Genomic DNA, 27,388 nt, shown 5'->3' with positions numbered 1-27,388 from the left:
AAACCATGGCTTTAACTATACGGACCTTTGTTGGCAAGGTGATGTCTCTGCTTTTTAAGATGCTGTCTAGGTTTGTCATTGCTTTTCTCCCAAGAACCAGGAGTCTTTTAATTTCATGACTGCTGTCACCATCTGCAGTGATCATGGAGCCCAAGAAAGTAAAATTTCTCACTGCCTCCATTTCTTCCCCTTCTGTTTGCCAGGAGGCCATGATCTTTGTTTTTTTGATGTTGAGCTTCAGACCATATTTTGTGCTCTCCTCTTTCACCCTCATTAAAAGGTTCTTTAATTCCTCCTCACTTTCTGCCATCAAGGTTGTGTCATCTGCATATCTGAGGTTGTTGATATTTCTTCCGGCAATCTTAATTCCGTCTTGGGATTCATCCAGTCCAGCCTTTCGCATGATGAATTCTGTATATAAATTAAATAAGCAGGGAGACAATATACAGCCTTGTCGTAATCCTTTCCCAATTTTGAACCAATCAGTTGTTCCATATCCATAGCTTCCTTTCCCACATAGAGATTTCTCAGGAGACAGATGAGGTGATCAGGCACTCCCATTTCTTTAAGAACTTGCCATAGTTTGCTGTGGTCAATGCAGTGAAATGCATTTCCGTAGTCAATGAAAGAGAAGAAGATGTGTTTCTGGAACTCTCTTGTAATCATTCATCTTGTTTTTATTATTGCTTGTAAGCCGCTCTGAGCCCGGCCTTGGCTGGGGAGGGCGGGATATAAATAAAAAAATATTATTATTATTAATCATGATGTTGGTCACATGCTGCCTAGTGCTTCGTTTACTTCCTTGTTAGTCTGCTGGGTGAATGTTCTACAGATGGTGGGCAGATCTTCATTTAATGTGGACATTTGGACACACTTGTTAATTTGAGTGCTATTGTTGTCTGGGATAGGAGACTCACTTAGCCCACACAGGATCCAGATCCAAGGATCAAATTTCCTGTGCAGTCAAACCTCGGTTGTCGAACGTAATCCGTTCTGGAAGACCATTCGACTTCCAAAATGTTTGACAACCAAGGCGCAGCTTCCGATTGGTTGCAAGAGATTCTTGCACTCAAGCGGAAGCCATGTCGGACGTTCGGGTTGCCAAAAAAATGGAAAACCGGAGCATTTACTTCCGGGTTTTTGGCGTTTGGGAGCTGAAATGGTAAAAAATCGAGCCGTTTGAGAACTGTGGTTTGACTGCATACTGCACAAATTTTCTTTATGGAATTATTACAATTTTAAAAAACATTATTATATTCTGTGATTTATATTCTGCAAATTTTTATAGAACCGGACTTTCTTAAAACCACAGGAAAGGGGGAAGCCACTCATATATTTTTGGTATTGCAGACATATTGGGTAGAACACAGATTTTCCATTCACTTGCTTGACAAGATTGGTGACATTGCCATGATGGGGGATGCTCTATTTCAAGAATATTGTTCTGATTCAGTGGGTAAATACTGGGTAGAACACAGATTTTCCATTCACTTGCTTGACAAGATTGGTGACATTGGCATGATGGGGGATGTTCTGTTTCAAGAATATTGTTCTGATTCAGTGGGTAAATATTGGGTAGAACACAGATTTCCCATTCACTTGCTTGACAAGATTGGTGACATTGGCAGGATGGGGGATGTTCTGTTTCAAGAATATTGTTCTGATTCAGTGGGTAAATATTAGGCTTCAATAGTCCACAAAGTCCCTCAGACGTTAGTCGTTCATTAACTCTTTTGTATAAAAGACTTCACTTCTGTGGATTTGTCACATCTGAAATGGACAGGCATTTTTTTGTCACTTGGCTGTTTTTTTCTTCACTACAAGTATTTGTGGAACCTGCGGCACGTGAGGTAATTGTCCCTTTTTCTGAATTAGAGATGTCTCATTTGTCTTTAGAATATTGGGGAAATGTACATAAATTTGCAATATCAAATTTTTTAAAAGAACTTAGTTTCATGTGGGGTTTGGGGTGATGACACGTAATCGGAAGTCCTTATTCTTGGGCAGCAGATTTCCATGACTACTTTCCCTGACCTTAAAATATTCACATCAGTAGACTACTCATGAATTAGATTCCCCTCCCCCTCTTTTTATCATGTTACCGAATGCAGTTCGGAAACATGAAAAAAGAGGGGGTGGGGAATCTAATTCATGTATGATTTTAACCTTAATTTAGTTAATACTGCTATTAAACTGCTTCTGTTAAATACTGATGGGAGTATATAAACTGCTAATTTAATTTATAATCTGGGAGGATGCATAACTCTGTGATAAGAGTATCTGTTTTGCATGCCAAGGGTTCCAGGTTTTCTAGAGAGCCTGCCAGTCAGTGTAGGACAACAGTGAGCTAGGTGGACTTATGACCTGACCAGTGGCATAGTGGAGGGGGCAATTTTTTAGGGCAGGAGCATGAACATCATCTGCCAGAGTGGATGCCTAATGAATGCACTCTCTCCTTGCTCTGACAACTAAATGAGCTGATGAAATCTTGCTCTACAATAATACATTTGGTGTGGAAGAAGTTTGTCAGAATTCAGAGAATCTTTTCCTCTTCTTCTCCAGAATGCCATCGAAATCTACAGCCTGCATGTGGACTGCAAAGTTACCTCACGATATGCCCACACAGTAATCACCAGCAGAGTTGTCAACAGAGCAAATGAATCCAAGGAGGCTCTTTTTGAAGTGGAGTTACCCAAGTCAGCTTTCATCACAAACTTTAGCATGTAAGGCTTTGTAAGCTCATGTCTGGGTCCTCTTAAAAGTTAGAAAGATTGCTCCAGCCCAGCTATTCTGTGAATGGAAGGGCTTCTTCCATCTGAGGAAGTGAGTTGCAACCAGTAAGCGGCTCCAGTGCCATCAACCGAACGTCCCAATGAGTGGAAGGGGGGAGGCAATTTTAACCTTTTAATTTATAAAAGCAGAATCTTACTGAAACTGAATTCACCTTCCCCCAACCTCACCTCCCACATGGTTCTGAAGGGTCCCCCCAACTCCAGAGCAGTTTTTTGGGGAAGAAAAGGTGGGCTGCATAAGAGGATATGTTCTCTTCCTTATGATTTTAACTGTTCAAAACCCTATTGTTAAGGACCATAGATGGAGAAACATATCCTGGAATAATCAAGGAGAAGAAATCTGCACAAGATCAGTATGATGCTGCGGTTTCACAAGGACAGAGTGCTGGACTGGTCAAGTAAGCAACTCCCCCCTCTGCCGCCATTGCAGTCATGGGTAAAGCCATAGAGAGGATAGAAGTGTACAGTGGTACATCGCAAGATGAATGCCTCGCAAGACGGAAAACTCGCAAGAAGAAAGAGTTTTCCGTTTTTTGAGGTGCTTCGCCAGACAAATTTCCCTATGGGCTTGCTTCGCAAGAAGAAAGCACATAGGGAAATCTCCGGGGACCTCTTTTAAAATTCTTGCGGTCGGGAGCAAAGACTTTCGCCCACCGCCGGCCTTCAGAAGAGGTCCTGGACCTCTTCTGAAGGCCGGCGGGGGGCAAAAGTCTTTGCTCCCCCCCGCCTGCCTTCCTGGGAGAGACTTCTCTGCTGTCCCGGGGCGATCTTAAAATGCTGGCGGGCGGCAGCGAAGCCTTTGCTGCCGCCCGCCAGCATTTTAAAATCGCCCTGGGACAGCGGAGGCTTCGCTGCCGCCCGCCAGCATTTTAAAATCGCCCCGGGACAGCGGAGGCTTCGCTGCCACCTGCCAGCATTTTAAAATCGCCCCAGGACAGCGGAGAAGTCTCCGCTGTCCCGGGGGCTTTTAAAATGCTGGCGGGCGGCAGCAAAGCCCTCCTGTCCCCGGAGCTTGCGGGGCGGGAGGTGGGGAGAAGGGCTTTTCTTCCCACCGCCAGCCTTCAGAACAGCCTTCTGAAGGCTGGTGGTGGGAAGAAAAGCCCTTGCCCCCCCCCCCAGCCTTCAGAAGAGGTCGGGGGACAGACTGTCCCCGGACCTGGTCTGAAGGCGGTTTCCATAGGAACGCATTGATTGATTTTCAATGCATTCCTATGGGAAACCGTGCTTCGCAAGACAAAAAACTCACAAGAAGAAAAAACTCGCGGAACGAATTAATTTCGTCTTGCGAGGTACCACTGTATAGGAATATTTGGAAAGTGGTTTACACCAACTACTTTACTTGGCATTGCCAGTACTTCTTAGCACCACTGACATCATTCCCCAAAGCTGAAGTGTGTCAAGAAAATGCACACTAGACCAAATGGGTAGAGCAAATAATCACACAACAATACAAAAGGTAAAGGTGAAAAGAAAAAGGCACTAAACCTCATGTTGTAAGCAAAAATTGTCCATAAATGCAGGCCAACTGTGATCATTCAGCAAAATATTAAGGCGAAATGGGTTGGAGCCAAAGTTCTGCTGATTTACTAGGTCTTTTCTGCCTTTGTCTCTCTTGCCTTGCACTTGCTCAGAAGCCTCTCCTAAATGTCAGGTGCCCTCAGTGTAAGCTGTGGCTTGGGACAGCAGCAATGGAAATGAAGTGAAGGAGCAGCTGTACTGTTTAAGATGATCTCCTCACCTTCTAGAAAGGGCTTCCAGGGGCTGCAGAGCAAAGCAGGTGAAAGATCCCATCATGCCAGGGGCATTTTGCTCACACAGTTGCAGATCGAACCCAATATTCTTAGAACCTAAGTCTCAATTCACTCTATCTCCATTTTACAGTCCTAGCAGCATGCCCAAATTATAACATTCTAAAGAGTGTGGATTTGACTAGATTATAATCGATCTAAAAGAACTATTTGTGGCTTTCATGAAGTAGACCCGCTAAGAGTTACAGACAACATATCAAACCCTCACTGGTATTGCATAGTGATGTCACTGAAGTTCAAATATTTCAAATATGAACTTTACAAACAATAATGTTCAGCTGCATCGTGAATTGACTGTTGTTTCCCTGAGAAGTTTCCCCCCAGCAAAGATTCATGGAGACTGTCACTTCTTGAGAGGCTTTTAGTATTCAGAAAAGACACAAGGTGTTCTAGAAATGTCTTGTCCCAAGTTTTTTGAAGTTCAGCAGCGTCCTATCCACGAGAAGACCAGGGACAGGTAGCATGCAGAGCTCTTAACATCCCTATTCAGGTGCTCTAGAAAAGTCAATTTCCATGGATCCCTGGTGCTTTGGACCCTGCTATTTCAGCACTCCGTGGAGGAATGAAAGACACCACTGGTGCCATTTTCCTCTACAAGATAAACTACACCTGTCAGAATCCCCTCTTATACACAACTATTAAAAGTATAAGAGGCCTGCCTTCAGCATCTCCACTCCCATATCAGTACAAGTATACTACACTACTTCAAAATCCAGTACCACGTGAGTTGACTTCTACTCATGTAGTGGGACATCTCATTCTTCTTCTCCCGCTTGCAGGCCCCTTTGCATTCCAAATCTGTTCTTGAATGTCCCCATATCCTCTGGAAAAGATTTGTGGGACACAAACAACATCTGCAGGGGAAGGAGATAAAGGAAACATCTCATGGCACATGGAAGTCCATTCTGCTAGTGGATGTCCACAACTTAATATCACTCAAGAGTTCATTTCCCAGACACACTTGAGGATGAGCTGCCAAATTCTTGCATAAAGCCTAAATTCCTCATTTCCCTTCAGATCAACTGGAAGAAAACTAGAACAGTTTCGTGTTTCAGTCAATGTTGCAGCTGCTGCCAAAGTTAACTTTGAACTCACATACGAGGAACTTCTAAAGCGAAAGCTGGGAAAGTACGAACTGCTGATCAAGGTCAAGCCCAAACAACTTGTTAAACACTTTCAGGTAAATTCTTGGAAGAGGCTCTTACTATAAATGACACCAATGACTGGCCCCATGTTGTAGCTGAAGGTTATGACTCTGAAGCATCTTTTTATTTTCTTCAGATTGATACCCACATATTTGAACCACAAGGTATAAGTGCACTGGAAACTGAGAGCACTTTCATCACCAATGAACTGAACAATGCTCTAACAAAGGTGCAGAATGAGACAAAGGTATGCATTACATGGACTACAAGACTTACCATGCTTTTAAAAAAGAATAAAAATCACCAGCCCTCCTATGCTAGCTTGACTGATTGTTTGCTTTTGTGGCTCGTATTTAGGCCCACATTTCATTTAAACCAACCATAGATCAACAAAGAAAAACCCCTGGACAGGATGACACACTGCTCGATGGAGATTTTCTCATACGTTATGATGTTAAAAGGAGTGAGACTGCAGGTGATATACAGGTAAAAAATTACTGAGAATTCAGAGTAATAGGCATCACTTAGCTAAATTCAGGAGGGGGGTGGGCATAGGAAAAGGCCTATTTACAAATTGTGTAATCTTAGTTTCAGGCAGCAACCCCTAAACTTTTGTTTGAAAAAGAACCAGATCTGAATTGTAGCATAATCTTCTCCCTGAGATTTAGACATTCCAGTCAGTTTTCTAGGTTCTTCAGTAAGAAAGAGAACAGGAACTTCCTTTAGATGAACAGTTGTTGGCTTCTCATTTTCCTAGTCTTCATGTAGTCTAAGGACATCCCTACAGTAATTTCACCACAGAAAACTGACTGCAAAGGCAAAGGGTCTCTAATCTCAGTTTAAAAGACAAATATTGTATCTCTAGGAACACAAACCCTGGTGACATACCAGTAAAGTGGATGTGTTTATCTAAAAGGCTGGTATAAGCTGCAATCCTATGCTCACTTACCTGGGAGAAAGCCCTGTTGAACTCAATGGGACTTACTTGTCAGTAGACCTATGTAGGTTTCCACTGCTAATTGCTTTGTCTTCAGTTAATCTGCTCAAAAATTTCTAGAAGTCAAGATCCAAGTTTGAGACAAGGGAGAACTCCAGCAGAGATTTAACATGGCAAAACATGCAGCCAAGCAAAGTGTAAAAATATAGGATGTAAATCCTTAAAACGTGCCATTTTCAGCGAATTCCGAAATGTCTCCCTTTAAAATGTCCTTTTTTTCCACTTCCCCTGGCATAGAAAAAGACCACATTTGGTAAATTATAAAAATGGTTGACAGTGGTACCTCGGGTTACAGACGCTTCAAGTTACATATGCTTCAGGTTACAGATGCTTCAAGTTACAGACTCCGCGAACCCAGAAATAGTACCTCGGGTTAAGAACTTTGCTTCAGGATGAGAACAGAAATCGTGCGGCAGCGGCAGAGCGGCAGTGGGAGGCCCCATTAGCTAAAGTGGTACCTCAGGTTGAGAACAGTTACAGCTTAAGAATGAACCTCCAGAACGAATTAAGTCCTTAACCCAAGGTACCACTGTACTTACAAACTCTCCTTGGGTCAGATAAATGTGCCTTACTATAAAGCATTCAGAAAAGACGCAGAGGCAGCAAAATGTAGCTTGGTTACAAAATGGTAAAAGTTCCTAAACCAGGCATAGGCAAACTTGGCCCTCCAAATGCTTTGGGACTACATTTCCCATCATCCCTGACCACTGGTCCTGTTAGCTGGGGATCATGGGCGTTGTAGGCCAAAAACATCTGGAGGGCTGAGTTTGCCTAGACTCCATACTTATCTCAAACAAAAGAGGCTGCAGCTCAAAGCTCCCCGCACACCCATGTTCACATGTAGACTGAAGGAACGAAAACTTGGTTACCTATTTCCTTCCAATGTGAGGGGAAGTTACATAGGCTAAACCTGCTGGGACAGGTTACTTTATGACCTTAACCCCTTCATGCATTGATTAGATTCAAGCATGTTGGTTATATGAGGCTGGATTAGCCTACATTTAAAGGGTTGGTTGTACTGCTCATACAGTGAGTTTTTGTGCGCATGATATAGTTGAATTGACATGTGGTCATAAGAAAACAAGAGCATATGAAAAACCTGGTGGAGCAAGCCAATGGCCCATGTAGCCTAGCTTTCTGTTCTCACAGTGGCTGAACAGTTGCCTATGGGAAACCAGGAAGCAGGATTCGAGCAGAAGAACACACTTCCCTCCTGTGGTTTCTGGAATTCAGAAGCTGTGGAGGCAGAAAATAGCCATTGTGGCCATCAATAGCCTTATCCTCTATGAATTTGTCTAATCCTCTTTTAAAAGCATCCAAACTGGTGGCCATCACAGCTACCTGTGGGAGAAGTTCCATAGTTGGACTTATTTTATACACTGCTGTGTTGAGATATGAATGTGTATATCTGAAGCTGAGGCTCCAATACTTTGGCCACCTCATGAGAAGAGAGGACTCCCTGGAAAAGACCCTGGTGTTGGGAAAGATTGAGGGCACGAGGAGAAGGGGACGACAGAGGACGAGATGGTTGGACAGTGTTCTCAAAGCTACCAGCATGAGTTTGACCAAACTGCGGGAGGCTGTGGAAGAAAGGAGTGCCTGGCGTGCTCCCGTCCATGAGGTCACAAAGAGTCAGACACGACTAAACGACCAAACAACAGCAATATATGAATACCACTTGTTTTGTTTTCAGATTGTTAATGGATATTTTGTGCATTATTTTGCACCCAGTCAAATGCCAGCATTTCCCAAAAACGTGGTCTTTGTCATAGACACGAGTGGATCTATGAGTGGGAAGAAAATACGGCAGGTAATGTTTTTCCAAATAGAAAATGTTCTAGTGTTTGTGCCATGCTACGCCAACGGTATGTTAATTACCAGTGACAATAGCAGTATGTCTTTGACAGTCACAATGAATCTTTATGGAGTCTGCTATCCCACAGCAGGACCAAACTGCTCCTCTCTTTGAAATTTGAGAGCTGAGGCACATAAGAACAAGTGTTTTAGCTCCTTAGAGCCTTGCTCATTTGCAGTAGTTTGGACTTAGTCCCTGTCCTATTTTTCAAGCCCACTGCCTCCTTGGCTGTTTATGCAAGATAGCCTTTAAAGTAAGGAAAGCAGTATTGTAGGACTGCCAATTCCCAGGGTCCACACATTCCGTTGTTCTCTCACTGGTACAATAGGTTTGCTGGCTTTTGTAGCACCTCAAGCATCTCCCAGGAAAAGCTAGGCCACATTCTGGAAATCAGTTGGGTCTGCGTGTGCATAAAGCACTGGAGATGCATCACCCCTATTGCTACAACCCTAGAATTGCCTTTCTGGGAGGAATCTCAAGGGGCAAGAGAGGTACAGCAGTGCATGATGTGTAATGACACATTGCCACACCTTCTCTTGACTGAATTTACTTTAGAAGACCAGCAGCAGAGCATGTAAATTCTACTACAGTCTGAAACCAGCCACACAGTACCACCTCATCAAGTAAATTTCCCGGATAAATTGCTTTCTGTCAAGTCAATTTACTTAAGAGAAGGCTACAAGCATGCTGTTTAAAGAGGACATAGTCCCTTGTCTTGTCTTTTTTTTTCTAGACCTTAGCAAATGATATTAAAGAGGGATATTAATGGCCTAGAATGAAATCAGTTACAACACAGACCAAAGCTGTTGTTCTGGGACACATCTTGTCCACAGCGACTTCTACATGCAGGGTCCTTCAACCGACTTCATGGGCTAAATTTTTTCCTGCACAAAACCACTTCCATATTGGGGGGGGGGGAGAAAATTACATAGTTGTTTAGCTGCAGTTCTGTGTCCACTTACTGGGGAATAAGTTCCATTAAATACAGGGGGACTTCTATATGAGCAGACATGCCAAGGATTAGGCTGCTAGACCCATACTCTGCAGAAATATTTATTTAAATATAAGTCTAATGTTAAGTTTCTGATTCTGTGACTGGAAATTACATTGCTTTATTACTTTTTATAGACAAAAGAGGCAATGAAAAAGATTTTGGAAGACCTTAATCCTGAAGATTACTTTAGCTTAGTTCTCTTTAGTGGAACTGTGAGGTTATGGACTTCATCTTTGTTGCAAGCTACAGAGGAGAACGTGGAACGGGCTAAACGACATGTTGAGACCATTTCTGCTGGAGGAAGTAAGTTTGTCAACTGAACAGACTTGTCAAGTTTTTCAGCAGAGTTTTAATCAGAAATGCTCACTGCAGTATATTTTTAAAGTCCATACCTAATTCTCAGGTGTTCGGTTTTTCATTCAACAGCTTCTTATTTTTTATGCTCAGAAATATGACCATATTCCTCCTCTATAATTGTTCAGTGTATTAACTCCCATTTGCATACTGTATGTCTAAACTTGCTCGTCTCTTGGTTTTTCTTTGTGGACTTAGTGCTATTTTATTTTCTTTAAGCCATAGATTTCTACTAGTCTAGGTTTTTTGCTTTCTTCCCCATATCCCTAGGGCAACATCTTGCCTTCGATGCAGGAGCAAATGCCCACCAAGGTGCCAAGTCAAGATATTTTGGCACAAGAAATAGAATATCCCACAAGGGCCTTTTTCTAAGGCCTGGGTTAAAACTCCGCCAGACCTTGGCAAACTGGAACACACATAAAACATGGGCTGGGTGAAAATAAAGCATTTATTTATTTATTTATTTATTTATTTATTTATTTAACAGCAACATTAAGATTGAATGAAATTAATTTGCCTGTTTCTCTTAATTCAGTTGTGAAACTATTGACTGTACCCAGTGATTTCAGTAACTTTGCATTTATTTCTTTTGTGTTTGTCTTCTTTGTATGTTCAAAACTCATGGACTGGATTTCACAATATTGCAAATAAGAAATGAAATAACCATTACTTGGCTGCCTTTTCAAGACTGTCTAACTGTTGGGATGGCCCTGGCTGTCTCTCTCCCTCCATACCTTTGAAGCCTCCTCACTAGATCTCTGAAGAACAATATAAATCTCTGGTCAAATCCACTGACCTGTTTTCTTTCCCATTACAGCAACAGATATTAATGGTGCTCTTCAGAAGGCAATACACTCACTGGACAAAGACACCACAGCTGAGCTATTACCAGACCAAAGCATTTCCATGATAATTTTGCTGACAGACGGTCAACCTACTACTGGTGAGTTAGAAACAGCAAAGCCACACATTCTGCTGTTATTTTCATTTATATTTTTTTATTTTTAATGCATACTTATCAACAATTACTTTAATTAGACATTTTCTATGTGTGTGTGTGACCCCCCTTTTCAAGCTCCTACTTCCCTTTCTCTTTAACAATTTGCCATTTCAAACCTTCCACTAAAGATTCTCCCAGTATCTTTGGATTTGGTTTTTACGAGCCTCTTAAACATTCAACATATCCATACAATTGACAAAGAGATAATCAAATAAACAAAAAAGTCTAAACAGAGGGAGGAGGATGCTAAACAGAGAGGAGTGAAAAATCACACACAGACTGATCCTCAGCAGAACTTTTTTCAAGCAGTTACAGCCTAAGTGGGAACACAGAATATCCTCCAGACATCAGCTTGCCGTATAAGTCTACAAATTTTTCTCATGTTTTATAAGTCTCTTTCACACCTTCATTTACTTCGGACTCACTAGATTGTTTGAAGTTCTACTCATGAGTGTGAGATGGGGGAAAATATAGCCTTTATCTGACTACAATATAGTATTCTTGCAGTTTCTCAGTAAGAAACAGGAAATCCTAAATACAAAACATTTTTCTTGGTACAGAAGAAATATGTATTATAGTTGAACACAAATATCCAATATTTGCTTCTAAGTTTTTTCTTTAATTGAAAAGTCAGTGGGTGTTTGTAAACTCATTAATATTTGTTATACTCCCAACATCTGCTTGTTTCCTTCCAAATGCAGCATATTTAATTATTTTGTCGGTGGCTGGGGTGTGTTCACATTTTATACCCATATATGACAGGTGAAACAAGCATTGATAGGATTCAAAGAAACATACGGGAAGCTAATGAGGGGAAGTACTTCCTCTACTGCCTTGGCTTTGGATTTGACGTCAGCTACACATTTTTGGAGAAGATGGCTTTAGAAAATGGGGGAGTGGCTCGCCGTATCTACGAGGACTCAGATGCAGCCTTGCAGCTCCAGGTAGGCGAGAAACAACAGTCAAAACATATACATATATTTTAAAATGAAGAATCTCAAAACTGTCTTCAGGTAGGCCAAAATATTTCTCTATGGAAAGGAATTCAGTGTTGTGCTATAAGTTAAAAGGTAGGTAAAGGACCCCTGGATAGTTAAGTCCAGTCAGAGGCGACTATGGGGAACAGTGCTCATCTCACTTTCAGGCCGAGGGAGCCAGCGTTTGTCCACAGACAGCTTTCCAGGTCATGTGGCCAGCATGACTAAACCGCTTCTGGCACAACAGAGCACCATGACAGAAACTCGAGCGCACGAAAATGCTGTTTACCTTTCCACTGCAGCGATACCTATTTATCTACTTGCAACGGTGTGCTTTTGAACTGCTAGGTTGGCAGGAGCTGGGTCTGAGCAATGGGAGCTCACCCTGTTGCAGGGATTCGAACCGCCAACCTTCTGATTGGCAAGCCCAAGAGGCTCAGTGGTTTAGACCATGGCGCCACTGCGTCCCTTGTTGTGCTATAGAAAACGTTCCGTCAACACGGAGCCTTCCCCTTTCTGCTTCCTATGCATGCTGTTCTGGGGGTTCTCCTGAGCACCCCAGAGCCAATTTTGGAGGGTGTGGGGGCCCATTAGGAAGGAGAGTGGGGGAGAGTCTCATTGCATTAACAGAAGCATTTGTGCAGGCTTCTGACAATGGGATTTGTTCCTATGGTTACATTTTCTGTCTGTATCATTCAAGGGCTTTTATCAAGAGGTAGCTATGCCTATCCTGAAAGAGATTGAAATGAAGTACCCAGACAATGCCGTACTGGAAATAACTCAGAATAATTTCAAGTTGCTCTTTGATGGCTCTGAAATTGTTGTAGCTGGAAAGCTTAGCAATGACGTTGACGATCTTCCTGTGGAAATAAAGGCTAAAGGAGTAAGTACTGAGTAAAAAAAAAAAGACTTCTTTTGTATGAACAACTTTGGGCTGCATACAATGTTGGGTCCCCAACATTCTGTGGTATATTATCCTGCTTTGAAACTAAAAACTCTGTGCCAGGTACCCTAAAAAAAAGCTCAACAACTACTTTGACCTGAACCTGAGTCTCTTAGGAGTTAGCTACCCCTGCTCACAATAGAAAAATACAAAATGAGAATACAAAATACATAATAAAACAGATATAAAAACAAACCATTGACGCTCCGTCCCACAAACACATTTAAGAATCTATAGAAGGTTAATCTGCCAAATGTATGTTGAAAAGAAACATTTTTGCCTGGAGCCTAAAGATATGCAACCAGGGGCATAGCAGGGAGGGGGCTGACGGGGCGCTCCAGGCACATTGGGGGGGGGCTGCTCCAGCCACCATCCCTGAGCCAGCCCTGAACTGCTTTGCAAGACCCCTCGGGGGGGCAGCATGAGGGGGACATGGCAGCCATGCACTCTTTGATCTCAGCATCTCCAGCAGAAACATGAGCTCACAATTGTCTTGTTTCTATTGTTTTATTAATCATTTGTTCATTTTATGAATGCAATAGATGTCTACTCTTCTCTCTCCCCTCCAATTTTAAAAGTTTGCTTAAATAGGTTTTCCCCTCTAACATCAGTTTGTGTAGAAAACAGTATGTGTTGCTTATACAGTGGTACCTCGGGTTAAGTACCTAATTCGTTCCAGAGGTCCGTTCTTAACCTGAAACTGTTCTTAACCTGAAGCACCACTTTAGCTAATGGGGCCTCCTGCTGCTGCTGCGCCGCTGGAGCACAATTTCTGTTCTCATCCTGAAGCAAAGTTCTTAACCCGAGGTACTATTTCTGGGTTAGCAGAGTCTGTAACCTGAAGCATATGTAACCTGAAGTGTATGTAACCCGAGGTACCACTGTATTCAGATTGAGTGTTACTTTGAATAACTTGCACTCCCCGCTTGCTTTCCAGCATGCCAGTGAAATTACTCTTAAAGAAGAGGCAAATATAAGAGAAAAGGAGCAAGTATTTCAGCATCAGAAATACATCTTCGGAAATTTCATTGAGAGATTATGGGCCTACTTGACAATTCAACAGCTACTAGAAAAATCGTAAGCTAATAATAGTGTTGCAAGCTCTGAAGCATGTGAGATTCCAGGGGTTCTATGTGCTTACCTAGGGTTCATGCTTCCCTTGGAATGAGGCTTTGGTGTCTTTATGATACCGTCATACCTTGGTTGTCAAATGGAATCAGTTCCAGAAATCTGTTCGACTTCTGAAAACGTTCAACAACCAAAGTACAGCTTCCAGTTGGCTGCAGGAGCATCCTGCACTCAATAGAAAGCCATGTCAGATGTTCAGGTTCCAAAGAACGTCGCAAACCGGAACACTCACTTCTGGGTTTGCAGCGTTTGGGAGCCAAAACATTCGGCTACAGAAGCGTTCAGGATCCAAGGAATGACTGTATATGGTTTCTTTACACATACATACAAACACAGCCTCTGATGGAGGGGTTCACAGCATTAACTCCTCAAGAGGATTATTCTTCTCCTATAGCCACAACCTTGGATCCCAACAGAAATCAGGCATGGCTCTCTCTCTCTCTCTGCCTTCCCACCCCACAGCTTTGCTTCCAGATTCAAGCTCCCATAACTTAACTCCCAACCCTGGCCTTTATCTTTCTAACTACCAGCAAGTTGGGGGGGGGGGCACCCATTTGCTGTCTGGCACATATCCACTTCTTTTGTTACCTTAACAGTCCATGACCTCACCAGGAAGCTAGCCTGGCTATTCCAGGAATTTGAATCCTTGATTCATTTTTAACACTTGCTGGATCCAGGGATTAGAAGAGTCTCGGCATACAGCCTACTCCCTCACAACTCATAACACAATGTTAAGTGAGTAATAGTTGCTTAGTGACTTGACAAGATCTTGGCTCACACTGATAATCCCTTGGCTTTCATTATTGCAGCCACATCCACACCATATATTAAAAATTGATATTTTATTGAAAATTTTTCAATTACAAAACAATAAAGTGATGCAAAAAGGGAAAAAGAACAAAGAACAAAACGCACAACTGTGTAATGGAGGCAAAAGCATTATATGAATACATACAAAAATACCCTAACCCATACATTATTTTATATATTTGATATTATTATTCTAAAACTAAAGTAAATATATATTTAAATGACATAAGTTCCTCCACAGAATCCCAGGAATATAGTTTGTTATAGGTTCTGGGAATTGTGAGGAAAATTACATTCACAGAATTCTTTGGGAGAAGCCATGAATGTATAAATGTGTTTTAAATATATTGTGTGGCTATGTCTGTTTCAGTGAGAGGGTGTAAATCATAGCAGGTTGTATCAAACTCAGTTACTGTGCACATGAAACAATGTCTGCAAGCACAGCACAACTCCTCCCCATCTTCTCCCCTTGCTTGCCCCCCAAATCTATTCTGGGTTCCCCCGCAAACCCTTCAGAGCAGGTTAGAGGCTGGTGTAGGGGGCCCATGGGGGTAGGAGAAGGAGGGGAAGTCCTGTTACACTTGTGGGTGTTGTTCTGTGTGTGCAGTTATCTAGTTGGATACAAGCCAGCATTCCTAACATAAAACCCAACGCATATACGTAAGTCTCTGTATTTTGTTTCACTGGAACATGTGCAGCAATCAGACAGTGCAGATTTTGCCTCTGTATCCTAGTGCTTCAGCTGATGGAAAACAGCAGGAAAACCTGGAAGCTCAAGTTTTGAACATCTCCTTGAAGTTTGGATTTGTTACACCCCTCACTTCCATGGTGGTCACCAAACCTGATGCTCAAGAGGTGGCAAACAAGCCTACAGAGGCAGGTAAATCAGAACAAATTGCTCCCATCTCAAACTGAAGTGATTAAAACAGTTTGCACATGCATTTATCGTTTGAATCTTGAGTTCAGTGCTAGAAGAATGAGTTGAGAGCTCTGGTTATGTGGGTGTGTTGGGAGAGTGATAAAACAGTCAGATAGAAGGATAACTATTAAGACAAGGATAATGATAAATGTAGCTTATAATTATATGAAGAAAGGTGAAGTCACTGATGTGATAGCACTGGTATCTTACTGGTGCTGAATATACCTTTCATAGAATCATAGAACTGTAGAGTTGGAAGGGATGCCAGAAAGCACAAAGAAAGCAAAACATCTAACCTATGTTTAAAAACTTCCAATGAAGGAAAGTCAACCACTTTCCAAGGGAGTCCATTCCAGTGCTGTCAGAAATTCTTCCTGATGTTTATTTGGAATCTCCTTTATTGTCATTTGAATCCATTGGTTCATTGGTTTCTGGAGCTGCAGAAAACAAGCTTGCTCCATCTTCCACATCACAGCCCTTCAGATAGTTGAAAATGGTTGTCAAATCACCTCTTAGTCTTCTCTTCTCCCGTCTTAACACCCAGTACCCTCAATCATTTCTCATAAGGCTTGGTGGCCAGACCCTTGATCATCTTGGTTACCCTCCTCTGCACATGTTCCAGCTTGCCAATATCCTTCTTAAACTGTGATGCCCAAAACTAGACACAGGACTCCAGGTGTGGTCTGACCAAGGCAGAATAGAGTAAGACTATTACTTCCCCTTGGGGACACGGGTGGCGCTGTAGGTTAAACCACAGAGCCTAGGACTTGCCGATCAGAAGTTCGGCGGTTTGAAACCCCGCGACGGGGTGAGCTCCCGTTGCTCAGTCCCTGCTCCTGCCAACCTAGCAGATCAAAAAGCACGTCAAAGTGCAAGTAGATAAATAGGTACCACTCTGGTGGGAAGGTAAAGGGCTTTTCTGTGCGCTGCTCTGGTTCGCCAGAAGTAGCTTAGTCATGCTGGCCACATGTACGCCGGCTCCCTCGGCCAATAAAGCGAGATGAGCGCTGCAACCCCAGAGTTGGTCACAACTGGACCTAATGGTCAGGGGTCCCTTTACCTTTATTACTTCCCTTGGTCTGACAATAGAAAATAGTGTGAAATGCTTAGAATGATATAATAGGCAGACTCTTTGGCATTATTCCTGATCTGGTTTGTGGTTTTCAGCAATAGAATTTGGTGAGTGATTGTCTGTTAAGTCATACTGAGACCCATTAAAATCCAATAACTTCAGTAATAAGTAACTTAAGTCTATTGATTTCTATGGATCTACAATGAGTATGAAGAACGTTGATGACATATCTTTTTGGGTTTCCACCAAGAAATTTAGGTACCCCAAAACTGTGAAATCGTACTATTGTTGTGAAATAGTTTTCTCAAAAAGGTCAATCGAGAAAGGTGACAGATTAGCACACATTACTTCCCAATAGCACCAAAAGGCTATGGCATAATTCAGTAGGGGCAAACACAGGAGAAATAAAAATTGAGATGGAGCTTACAGTCCATTGAAGCTGTCTTTGTTTCTTTGACCAGATAATGAGAATGTAAACACTGCTGCAGATCGAACGTTTGGTATGTAATCTGATTGAACAATTAAATACCAGTAACTTATTCCTAAGAATTTCTACACTGTGAGAAAAATGATCTAACCATGAGACTCTCTCATAGGCATGAAGAAAGCTTCTAGAATTGTAGGAGGTAGCGATCCTCTTGACAACTCCGGGAGTTATGGTATGAAATCTTCATGAATTTACTGCTACAGCTCCACAGTCTGTTTTCTGGAGTGTTGAGAATTGAGGCACTTATCTCTCTCCTGTACAGAAGTTGCAGAGTCACTAAAAATCCACCAACAGCAATGCTGAAGTCATATGGGGTTAGAGTGGCTCTGTTTCTCTCTGGAGATGCGGAGCCAGAAGCAGGGTTTCTCTTCGTGAGCCATTGGACACAGCCATGTGAAGTTGGAAACACAATGTGTGCAGGTGGAAAAAGGAGGGGAGGGAACTAGAAGGATTATATTTATGTCAGGGATAGTATGGACACCAATTGTATTAGGGTACAATATGCTTTACTTCCATACTTACGCATCTTGAAACACTTCCTTCTTTTTCAGTAAGAACATCTGGGTCAGCACAAATAGATACCAGTTTCAATTTCCATCCACAATTTCTAACCGATTCTCAAGATACCGGTAATGCTCTGTCACATTCTTGTATGGTTTAGGCTTATCTTGCACTCTGCGTTCCTTCTTCTGCAGCCATTGTAAAACAGTTGGTCCCTGGGAGCCAATGGTGGCATTTTATAATGGACGTAAAAATCACAGCTTTCTGTTTCCACAGATGGTTGGGCCCGCCTCCTACTTTTAAGTACAGCACTTGCATGTATGAGCCTCTCTGTGGCAGTGCTATGGGTTTGGCCCCAAGTATGCAGACAGGACAACATCAGTGTTCTTGTAATTTGGTGATTGCAAAGAATTGGACCTTTCCTCTCAAATCAATGGAGTATACACTCTTAGCACACTCAATGCACAATATTTAAGAATTAAAGATTATTTGTTTTTTTGTTTTCTTGGAGGAGTGCTACACTCACCATTTTCCTCTCCCTGCTCCCTACAGCTGGGTATGCGAGGCAGAGGAAAACTACAGTGGTGCCCCACAAGACGAATGCCTCGCAAGACGAAAAACTTGCTAGACGAAAGAGTTTTCCGTTTTTTGAGTCGTTCCGCAAGACAAATTTCCCTATGGGCTTGCTTCGCAAGACGAAACGTCTTGCGAGTTCTTGCGAGTTTGTTTCCTTTTTCTTAAAGCCGCTAAGCCATTAATAGCCGCTAAGCTGCTAAGCCGCTAAGCCGTTAATAGCCGCTAAGCCGCTAATAGCCGCTAATAGCCATGCTTCGCAAGACGAAAAAACCGCAAGACGAAGAGACTCACGGAACGGATTAATTTCGTCTTGCGAGGCACCACTGTACTACTAATTTGATAATCCCTTTTCTCTTTCTTAATCTCATGGTGGTGAGTTTGATTCCTGCTTTGCAGAGAGTTGGACTAGATGACCCTTGGGGTCCCTTCCAACTCTATGATTAATCAGTTTTGTGAGACTTTGGTTTTTGTGTAATTTTCTTAGTCGCAACTTGAGGCAGAGATAGCCTTGGGAAGGATTGCAAGTGGAGAGGGTCTCTGTATGGGGTCCTGAGGTCCTTGCTCCCAACTAGAGCTTCCAGGTTTTTGCTTTCCCTTCATGGGTAAGGGATTGTGAATAGCTGCTTTATAATTGGCTTAGCGTTGCTTCCAGGTGATAAGTTATTGAGCATTCATCCTCATTTTTTTTGTAGAATGTTTTCAGGGAGGTTATATAATGGCTCTGGTTTATTGAAGATTTACTCTGATTTGTTTGCAGGGAGGTTATACAGTGCTGCATCAAACATTTGTTATCTCACAATTTCCAGTGCTTTTTCGTGCCACATTCTTTATTGCAAAAAGTCTCTCTCTGTGTGCAAGAGCATCAAATATGCTTTAGTTGTGCAACCTGAATTTGTCAGAGTGAAATTGCATGACATCCACAAAATGTTAAGTTCAGTGTTCTTGGGAAAGGAGGAATGCTTATTTCCCCCCCTTGAGAATAAATATGCATGAAGCTGTCAGTGTTCACTTTCTGAGTGTTTTTGCCTGGCAGATTTTGCCCTGTTTCAGGGACATCAAGTGGCATTTCTCCTAGATGAATCTTTCAGCCAAATGTAGTTGGCAATTGATATACAGTATTTAATAGCCACTTGGCAGTATTGTTTGCTGCATAGTGATTGTGATGTAAAAAATATATTAGGAAAAAAATTTAGGGGTAGCAATGTGTCCCTATACCTTAAATGGGACATGTTAAATAAAAAATAAGAATTCTGCTAAATAAAAAATATGAATCCTGTTAAATAAAAAATAAGAAGAACAAAAACAAAAAACAGAACCCCAGTCCATATGACCAGCAATGAGACATGATGGGAATCATAGTCCAAAATCTCTGGAGGACACCAGGTTATGGAAGGTTGATCTAGTACCTATGCAGTATAGGAGCAGAAAATTAACAATTTATATATTTTTGGGTTATTTAGATTATGCGGATTATTCATACACGTTGCTGGGGAGTCACCCCGGTGAGTAATTCACACTTTATTCTCTATTAATATATTTTCCCCTCCATGAGGTGTTTCAGATATGGGTACATGTATTTGGAATCCCATTGGTAAGGTGGAGGGGAGCAACATTCAAGACTAAGTGGGAAAATGTTTGGTGAGGAACAGGTTAAGCAGCACCCAGGCCACTCCTCAGAACAAATTCAATCCCCCAACATCCCCAGGTGGGACTTGGAAGGACTTCTGCCTGGAACCCTGCAGTCAGTGTAGACAGTCCTGAGACAGATAGATCAATGGTCTGACTCAGTATAAAGCAGCTCCTCTCTTCCTAAATTCGCAGCCTTCTGAGGTTGCTATTCTTTTTTATATTAAAAAAACCCCACACACAACCTTTTCAGGTTTGTTAAGTTTGTGTGTGTAATATGCAGCATGTGTGATTTGGGAATTGAGAAAACTCAAGGTGTCACCTTCCTTAGTGCTTGTCCTGTCTCTATCGCTTAATTTTAAGTCCACTCTACAAGGGCTTTGTCATATATGAGCAGGATGACTTTGGGCCACCAGCCACCATTTGGAATCAATATGGAAGACCCAAATATAGCTTTGACATGACTTCACTGAAGGTTTGGCAAGGCAGGTCCAAACTCACAAATTGCACTATTAAAAATGACAATATTTTTTTGGTTTCTACTGATTCCTAGGCAACGTTCAGTCTCTCCCAGACACTGTTAATGAGTATCCAAGTTTCATTCTTCAACTGACTCATGAAAAAAATCCCATTTGTTTAAATATCAATGGACAGTTGCAAACACCCATAACCCTGCTAACTGATACAGACAAAGGTAAGCCTTCTAATGTAAGCTGCTGTCAACTCCCTAACTTTCATGTCAAGCATTTTGGTTGTTTCCAGAAATCTGTGTGAGTGCATTTTATTTGACAATGAAATATATTAAAACCGCTGACCCGGAAAATCTCAACACTATTGGTCTTGTAGAGCTTACACTAAAAAATGTTGTGACATGGTTTTCTGTTGCTAATATCATGCATTTGTCAGAATACGTGGTTTTACATGTCTCATTCCAGTTGTTCAAAGTGTTTCACATATTTATTGTAGAAATCCTTCCTGCAACATTGAATCACATGTCTCACTTTTTAATATTGTTATTTATTGTTATTATTTCATGGTCCATAGGCCAACATAGTACTTAATCAGTACTATTTGTTTTAAAGGTTGAGGGTCCAATTTCAGAGTTTACTTCTTTTATACCTGCCTGTATCTTCTCTCTATCTGTCATCACATGTCTTACTTTGGTTAGTTATGTACATTTGTCAATAGTAACCAACAAATACAAGCTAGTTGCGTCATCTGGTTCTAGCTGTAGCTCTTGCAATTCTGGCCAATTGTGTTATTTCAGGAGGCATTCAAAAAAGGTGACAAGAAGTGGTGGCAACACATGGAATTTGTTGCTCTTGAGCTTATATCACAGTTTTATTTATATTAAATTGTTGCTTAGTAAACAGCAATATGTTTCTTGTGTATGATCCTCATATTTATTTTGACTATTATATTTCCAGGGATCCAAGTGACTGGTAAGCTTGGAGAAAACAGAAAGTTTGTGGAGTTCAATGTAATCTATCAGACACCCAATGTGCAAATCAACGTGTCAATGGGAGAAATTATACTGAATGATCAGGGCAATGTGAGCTCTTTCCCATGGACAAAGGCTGCATCTTTAACAACTAGAGGGTAAAATTTAATATTTTCAGTTTCTTTTCAGTGTTGGTTGGTCTGATTTTAAGGCTATACTTAATGCTACTTTTACATTCTTGAACTCCTAAACTTACATAATTTTTCAAAGCACAAGCCTTTGTTGTTCATGCATCCAAATAACAGCTTTCATGTGAAATTCAGTGGAATCCCTCATTTTGGGACTTTAAAAAATATTGGTTTTCTCTTTGAACAAAGCATTTTAATTTCCTACGGACTGAGGTAGATGCTTCATAATATATGTTAGCTTAGACTGGCGATTAGCAGTTAATTGGCCAGAAAATAATGAAATTGACTCAGTAGCTCAAGCTGAAATGTTTCTGTGAATTGTGCCCACTGAGTTTTGTTCTGATTTATTTTGTGGCTTGGATGTCACAGCAGCTTTTGATACAATTGGCAGTGGTGCCGTTTTGGACAGCCTTACTGGAGGGGGTATTGGGGGCAGAGAGTCACAGTGACACTGATCATGAGATTATACCTTGCCCCCCATACTTTTTAACACCAATGCGAAACAACTGAAGCTAATCTTAGGAAGACAGTGGAACCCTGAATTGGTGTCTGGAGAGTGTCCTAATCAAAATCAAACTATTTCAATTTCAGGAGCTGATTTTACCTTTAAATGTAAAGCCCTAAATAGTTTAGGGTCAAGTTATTTGCAGGAACCCTACAATCCTGCTAAAGCATGATGGTAGCCACCTGAGACAGAATCTTTTCTGTAGTGGCCCCACATCAATGGAATTTCCTCCTCAAAGATCTTTGTAAGACCCCTTTTTTGGTTGTTTTTACATGGTCTCTTAATTTTTTTTTTAGTTTTCTAAGCTTTCCCTAATGATGACTTTGTCTTTCAATGTTTAAGCCTCTCACTCTAATACAGGCTTATATTGCTTTTTCTTTGGTGTTCATTTTCTATTCTGATTGTAATAATTTTTACCTGTTGCTGGTAACTATTGTGTCATAAGAGGAGTGTAAATATTTTTAAAAAATAAGAAATGCAACAAGAACCAAATGCAGAAATACCTATTAAATTATGCCACCTTGAAATTGGGATTGCAGATCAAGAGGTAATTCAGGGAATATTGAATTGTTACAATACATATAGTGACACAACTCTACAAACATTTGGTATTCTATAGTAATAATGTATATATTTCTATATATTAATATTTATTGATTTATTTCAACATGTATATATTTAGAAATAACAGCATCACTTCCTTCCTAGGCTGAGCTTTCTTATTGAAAAGGAAAGGAGTCTTTCACTATCAGGACCAGACGGTATCACAATACAAGTTTACTATATGAAGAACCCTCTTAATTTCCTTGGATTGCACTTCAAGAATAGTGAACTTTTTTCTAACAACATTGCTGGACTTTTTGGTATGTATTCAGATTTTGCAATGAAGTAGCAATCATCATGCTATTTACCAGTAAGCTTGGTTTTGATTACAGATGGGTAGCCGTGTTGGTCTGCCATAGTCAAAACAAAAAAAATTCCTTCCAGTAGCACCTTAAAGACCAACTAAGTTAGTTCTTGGTATGAGCTTTCATGTGTATCTGAAGAAGTGTGCATGCACACGAAAGCTCATACCAAGAACTAACTTAGTTGGTCTTTAAGGTGCTACTGGAAGGAATTTTTTTTGTTTTGACTTGGTTTTGATGTAGCACTATAACTTAATATTGTATATCCTTGGAACAACACTAAAAAGAAATGAGCATGAATGTCTCTACATTTCAGATGGAGTGGGGATGAGAAGGGGAGCCCTGATTTAGTGGCTTTCCTAAGTCACCTAGTCAGTTCATGACACCTTAAGTTATGTTTCAACTGGCAACTGTCTGGTTCACAGCTCAATCTCTCCGTCACTACACCAATACTTGTGAGAATTGGGGTGGTGGTGCTGACGTGATTGTCAGGAGAGCCACTGAAGATCTTCCTCAGTTTCCAGGCCCAACCTGATGTTCTTACTCCTATCTTTGGAGAGGGAACCCATGGCAGCCTCTTGGCCATGGCTGCCTCCTCCCTGGGGCTCACCGTTCCTCACGTACAAGGCAGCTCCACCTCAGAAAGTGGACAAGTGTTGAATAAATGTCTAGAGAAAACTCAGAGAAACACTGAGCTTGTTGTTTTATGAGTAAAACTACCTTCTCATGTTTAATTATTGATTATTATTCATAGTAGGCGCAAGTGTACTGCAGTCTATCCATTTTGTTTGCTATAGGCCTGTCAAAGGCCATGGTGAGCTGCCCCCCCCAAAAAATACTTCCATCAAGATAAATACTAGACTAGACAGTAGTCAAATGTATCCTAAAATCAAGCAGGAATTAGCCTTTATTGGAAGGGGGGGGGGGTGAGATGCATATTGCAGCTGCTGCAGCATAGCTTTGAGAACTGCAGTTATTTTCCTGTGTTTTTCTTTGTGTTCCCCAGGTCAGTTTTACTCTAATAAACGTCTTCAAAGACACAGCAATAGAAGGAAGATGTTGACTGTACGAGGACAATCATATAGTTTCACAAGGTAAAAGCCACAGAAAAACACTTGTTGTAGACTATATGAGTGTGTGTGTGTGTGTGTGTTTGTGTGCATGTGTGTGTGTGTGTATGAGAAACTTGTTAAGATATCCGTACTTTGTCTTCTTTTCTCTAGCTTAAAATGCCCAGGTACCCTGAGCTTCTCTTTCACCACATACCTTACACAGCTCTGCAATTTGGGAGGGGGCAGTATTTTACATGAAGAAGAATGTTGAAAGTGATAATAAAATATAGAAAATTGGAAGTGTTGTTCTGCAAATGCAGCTCAAAACAGTGTTGTCATGAATTTTCATATCAGCAAAGTATTTGTGGCCCTTTAGGAACCTCAAGGAACAACCCACACCTTTTCTATGCACATAAAAATATATACGGTATTTTATGCTTGAAATGCAACTTTCCCCCCACTCAAAAATTTTGAGTCATCCCCATGCCTTTCAGGTCTTCAGCACATTCATTAACCTCTCCCTTGTTACTAGCTTTCCTCGGCCAGTTCCCCCAGTCTTTGCCAACAAAAAAATTACCCTTTGTGAAGGAGCGGGGGGTTAACATCAGTGGGGAGGGCTTATTGAGTCCTTGGACCCAATGTCATGCCAACCCTTACCCTGCCTGCTGCTGTCAATAAAGATTTGGCCTGATTTTATCCCATCACCATTGTACAGTCTTGTTGTTTTGCTGCTCTCATGGGTCACATAATGCGCCTGCCTGGGCAAATGAATTTTGCTATGCAGTTCTCCAACCAACCAATATTTACAAAAATACATATATTAGGGGGAAATATGCATACAAATCTTAGTGAAAATGACATACAGAATGCATTATATTAGAGGAAATTGCTTTCAAAAATGCGTTCATTAGTAAAAAAACACATCCCAAAATGTGTTTATTAGGAGAAATTTGCATTGAATGTTGATGAATCTTCATGAGGATTTTTCATTTTTATACTGTGAATTGCTGCATAAATGTGGAAGACTGAATTTAAGATGGGAAAAATGAGAAATGGAGATAAGTGAAATTGGCAGATCCTTTCATCCCATTTGCAAAGGAAAGGGGTTTGCTAGCAAAAATAGGGGAATGGCTATAAATGCAGTCATGTTAAAACAAAAATCTTTTGCAGGGGGATAACTGAGAAGCCCATGTGACTTTCAATGGGGCTTTTACTTTCAATGGGCACTTATTGTTCTTTTCTCTTTCATTTTTAAGGCAAAACAAGAAAGATTACAGGATTGAACAGGGAGCCAATGTCAATTTTACCTGCTGGTCACTGGATATAACTCCTTGAAGAACAGCATTTAAAGCAGTAAAAATGTCCATCTTTTGTATTAAAATGTCCATCTTTTGTATTAAGTGTAACTATTACATTTCATTTCAGTGATAACTATTAAAATTGTAAATGTTTAATGCAGAATTTTAAATGTGGAGCCATTAAATCTAATCATCTAATTGGACAAATTTCAGGGCAGGCTTTTGTTTTGTTTTTTGCTAATTTGGCAACACAGACAAGGAACAAAAAATTATCATTTATGGTTACTAAAAGGGAGGGAACCAGTTTGACAAAGACACTGTGTGGGGTGGGGTTGTACACGATCTATAATGCAGTTACTAAAAATATTCTGAAATCTACTGCTGTTCAGGCTCTTGTTTTCACCTTTATTTCACACAAAAAACACCATCTCCTAAGGAAGAAAGTGCTGTAGAAAGTCCCCTTCACTTAATGTGCTATTATATCATGTATTAAATACAGTTATGGTGGTACAGAGATTCTAGATGGATTTTGGAACAAACAAATCACAGTGTAAACACCTGCCATGTATATATGATTAATGCTATTTTTAAACAACATTTCAAGAATCCTTAGGTTTCCAGCAGGAGGGTCACCCTGCTACCACTGGGGGAAATGGGCTTTTTCACTAGCATGGGCCATGCTATCCTGATGATGCCATGTCCTATCAGCTCCCATACCACCAGTGTAACATGAGAAGGGGACTAGAGACAGTCCCAGGAAATCCTGTATTCCTATTCCATTATGAGGGGTTAAACATTGCTCCATTAACTCAAATACACTCACAGTCCAATTTGTGATTAGGGTGCCTAGCTCACTTCAATAACAGTATTGCAAGATTCCTCTCAGAAATCCCCCAACAGTCTTTCTAAATTCCAGTTTCATGCACCCTGTATTTAAAGAGGCTAAGAAACAGTTGACTTAAACTTCATTTTTACTATATCATTTCACCCCAAAGGGCCTTCAAATTCACATTACCAGTATTGTCCATTCATTTCCAAAAGTATAGACTTAGAAATATGGAAATCTGTTTTTTAGATTAGGTCATAATAATATTCATCCATCTAGTTCTGTAATGGCTACTCCAGCTAGCAATGTCTTTCCAGGGTCTCTGGAAGAAGGTCTGATCCATTTAGTTGCAGGTATCAGATTGGACTTGGGACATTCTACAAAGCAGGCACTCTGCCACCAAGCTACAGTCATTCATGGGTGCCAAAGGAGCCATTAAATCAACATTTAAGAAAGACTTTGCCCTAACCCATTGGAGCAGCTTCAACGCATTAGGCTTGCAAAACTACATATACAAAAGAGTCGTCCTCATCCAAGACTGTACTCACATAGAGTTCCAAACAATCCCCACACAGCTCCTCTTCCAAAGCACACTTCTGATGAATGGTATTTCTGAAAAGCTACACGTGAAGACCTTTGTGCTTCTCTTAAAGGAACATTGAGGAGGTCAAATGTCTGTTTATCTAAAGCCAATAAATAGTACATTTGCAAGATGTTTGCCTGCCAAATGTTATGTGCACTTCTGGTTATTTCACCTCAAAGCAGTTGGAAAAGGTTCAGAAAAGGGGAACCAAAAAGGGGAACCAAAAAGATTGTGGGGATGGAGTGAGTCCCCTATGAGGAAAGTTTGCAACGTTTGGGACTTACTTGACTATAGAAAAGGTAAGAGGTGACATGGTAGACATTTATGTAATTATGCATGACCTGGAGAAAGTGGCTAGAGAAAAGTTTTTCTCCCTCATAACACTAAAACTTGTGGATATCCAATGAAGCAGAACGTTTAAAGCTTCAGGACAGATATTTTTAAAAGTACTTCTTCATGCAGCTAAAAGTCATATGGACTCACTCCCACAGGAAGCAGTGATGGCTATAAACATGGATGGACACAGACAGCTTTCCGGGTCATGCGGCCATCATGACTAAACTGCTTCTGGTGCAACGGAACACCGTGACAGAAGCCAGACCGCAC

General features: G+C 41.1%; 1 protein-coding gene across 2 annotated transcripts; it reads left to right on the top strand.

Annotated features, from left to right (window-relative positions):
• Positions 1–1,696: 1,696 nt before the first annotated feature.
• Positions 1,697–25,585, top strand: LOC114591598 (inter-alpha-trypsin inhibitor heavy chain H4-like). 2 transcript variants are annotated; one of them, XM_028718808.2, is made up of 22 exons: positions 1,697–1,850; positions 2,563–2,723; positions 3,086–3,190; positions 5,618–5,780; positions 5,882–5,992; positions 6,103–6,231; positions 8,436–8,552; positions 9,726–9,894; positions 10,763–10,888; positions 11,708–11,889; positions 12,623–12,805; positions 13,803–13,942; positions 15,538–15,683; positions 17,256–17,294; positions 17,391–17,453; positions 17,833–17,910; positions 19,819–19,860; positions 20,538–20,678; positions 21,412–21,583; positions 22,827–22,981; positions 24,030–24,117; positions 25,332–25,585. In XM_028718808.2, exons 1-22 carry the CDS (start codon positions 1,776–1,778, stop codon positions 25,408–25,410), a joined length of 2,664 nt encoding a protein of 887 aa, XP_028574641.2. In that variant the 5' UTR covers positions 1,697–1,775; the 3' UTR covers positions 25,411–25,585. The 2 variants fall into 2 exon arrangements, with proteins under 2 accessions (XP_028574641.2, XP_028574642.2); XM_028718809.2 differs by lacking the exon at positions 17,833–17,910.
• Positions 25,586–27,388: the final 1,803 nt, after the last annotated feature.

Source organism: Podarcis muralis, chromosome 2, assembly GCF_964188315.1.
Source record: "Podarcis muralis chromosome 2, rPodMur119.hap1.1, whole genome shotgun sequence".
Taxonomy (NCBI): Eukaryota; Metazoa; Chordata; class Lepidosauria; order Squamata; family Lacertidae; genus Podarcis; species Podarcis muralis.
The sequence above is the reverse complement of the archived record's forward strand: the minus strand, read 5'-3'. Positions and strand labels throughout refer to the sequence as shown.

Bases quoted from the DNA above. Each gene is read 5' to 3' on its own strand.
- LOC114591598 (XM_028718808.2), top strand. From the start codon at position 1,776: ATGGACAGGCATTTTTTTGTCACTTGGCTGTTTTTTTCTTCACTACAA. The intron at 10,889-11,707 runs GTGAGTTAGAAA...CATATATGACAG, and splicing joins AGACGGTCAACCTACTACTG to GTGAAACAAGCATTGATAGG. The intron at 15,684-17,255 runs GTAAATCAGAAC...TTCTTTGACCAG, and splicing joins AAACAAGCCTACAGAGGCAG to ATAATGAGAATGTAAACACT.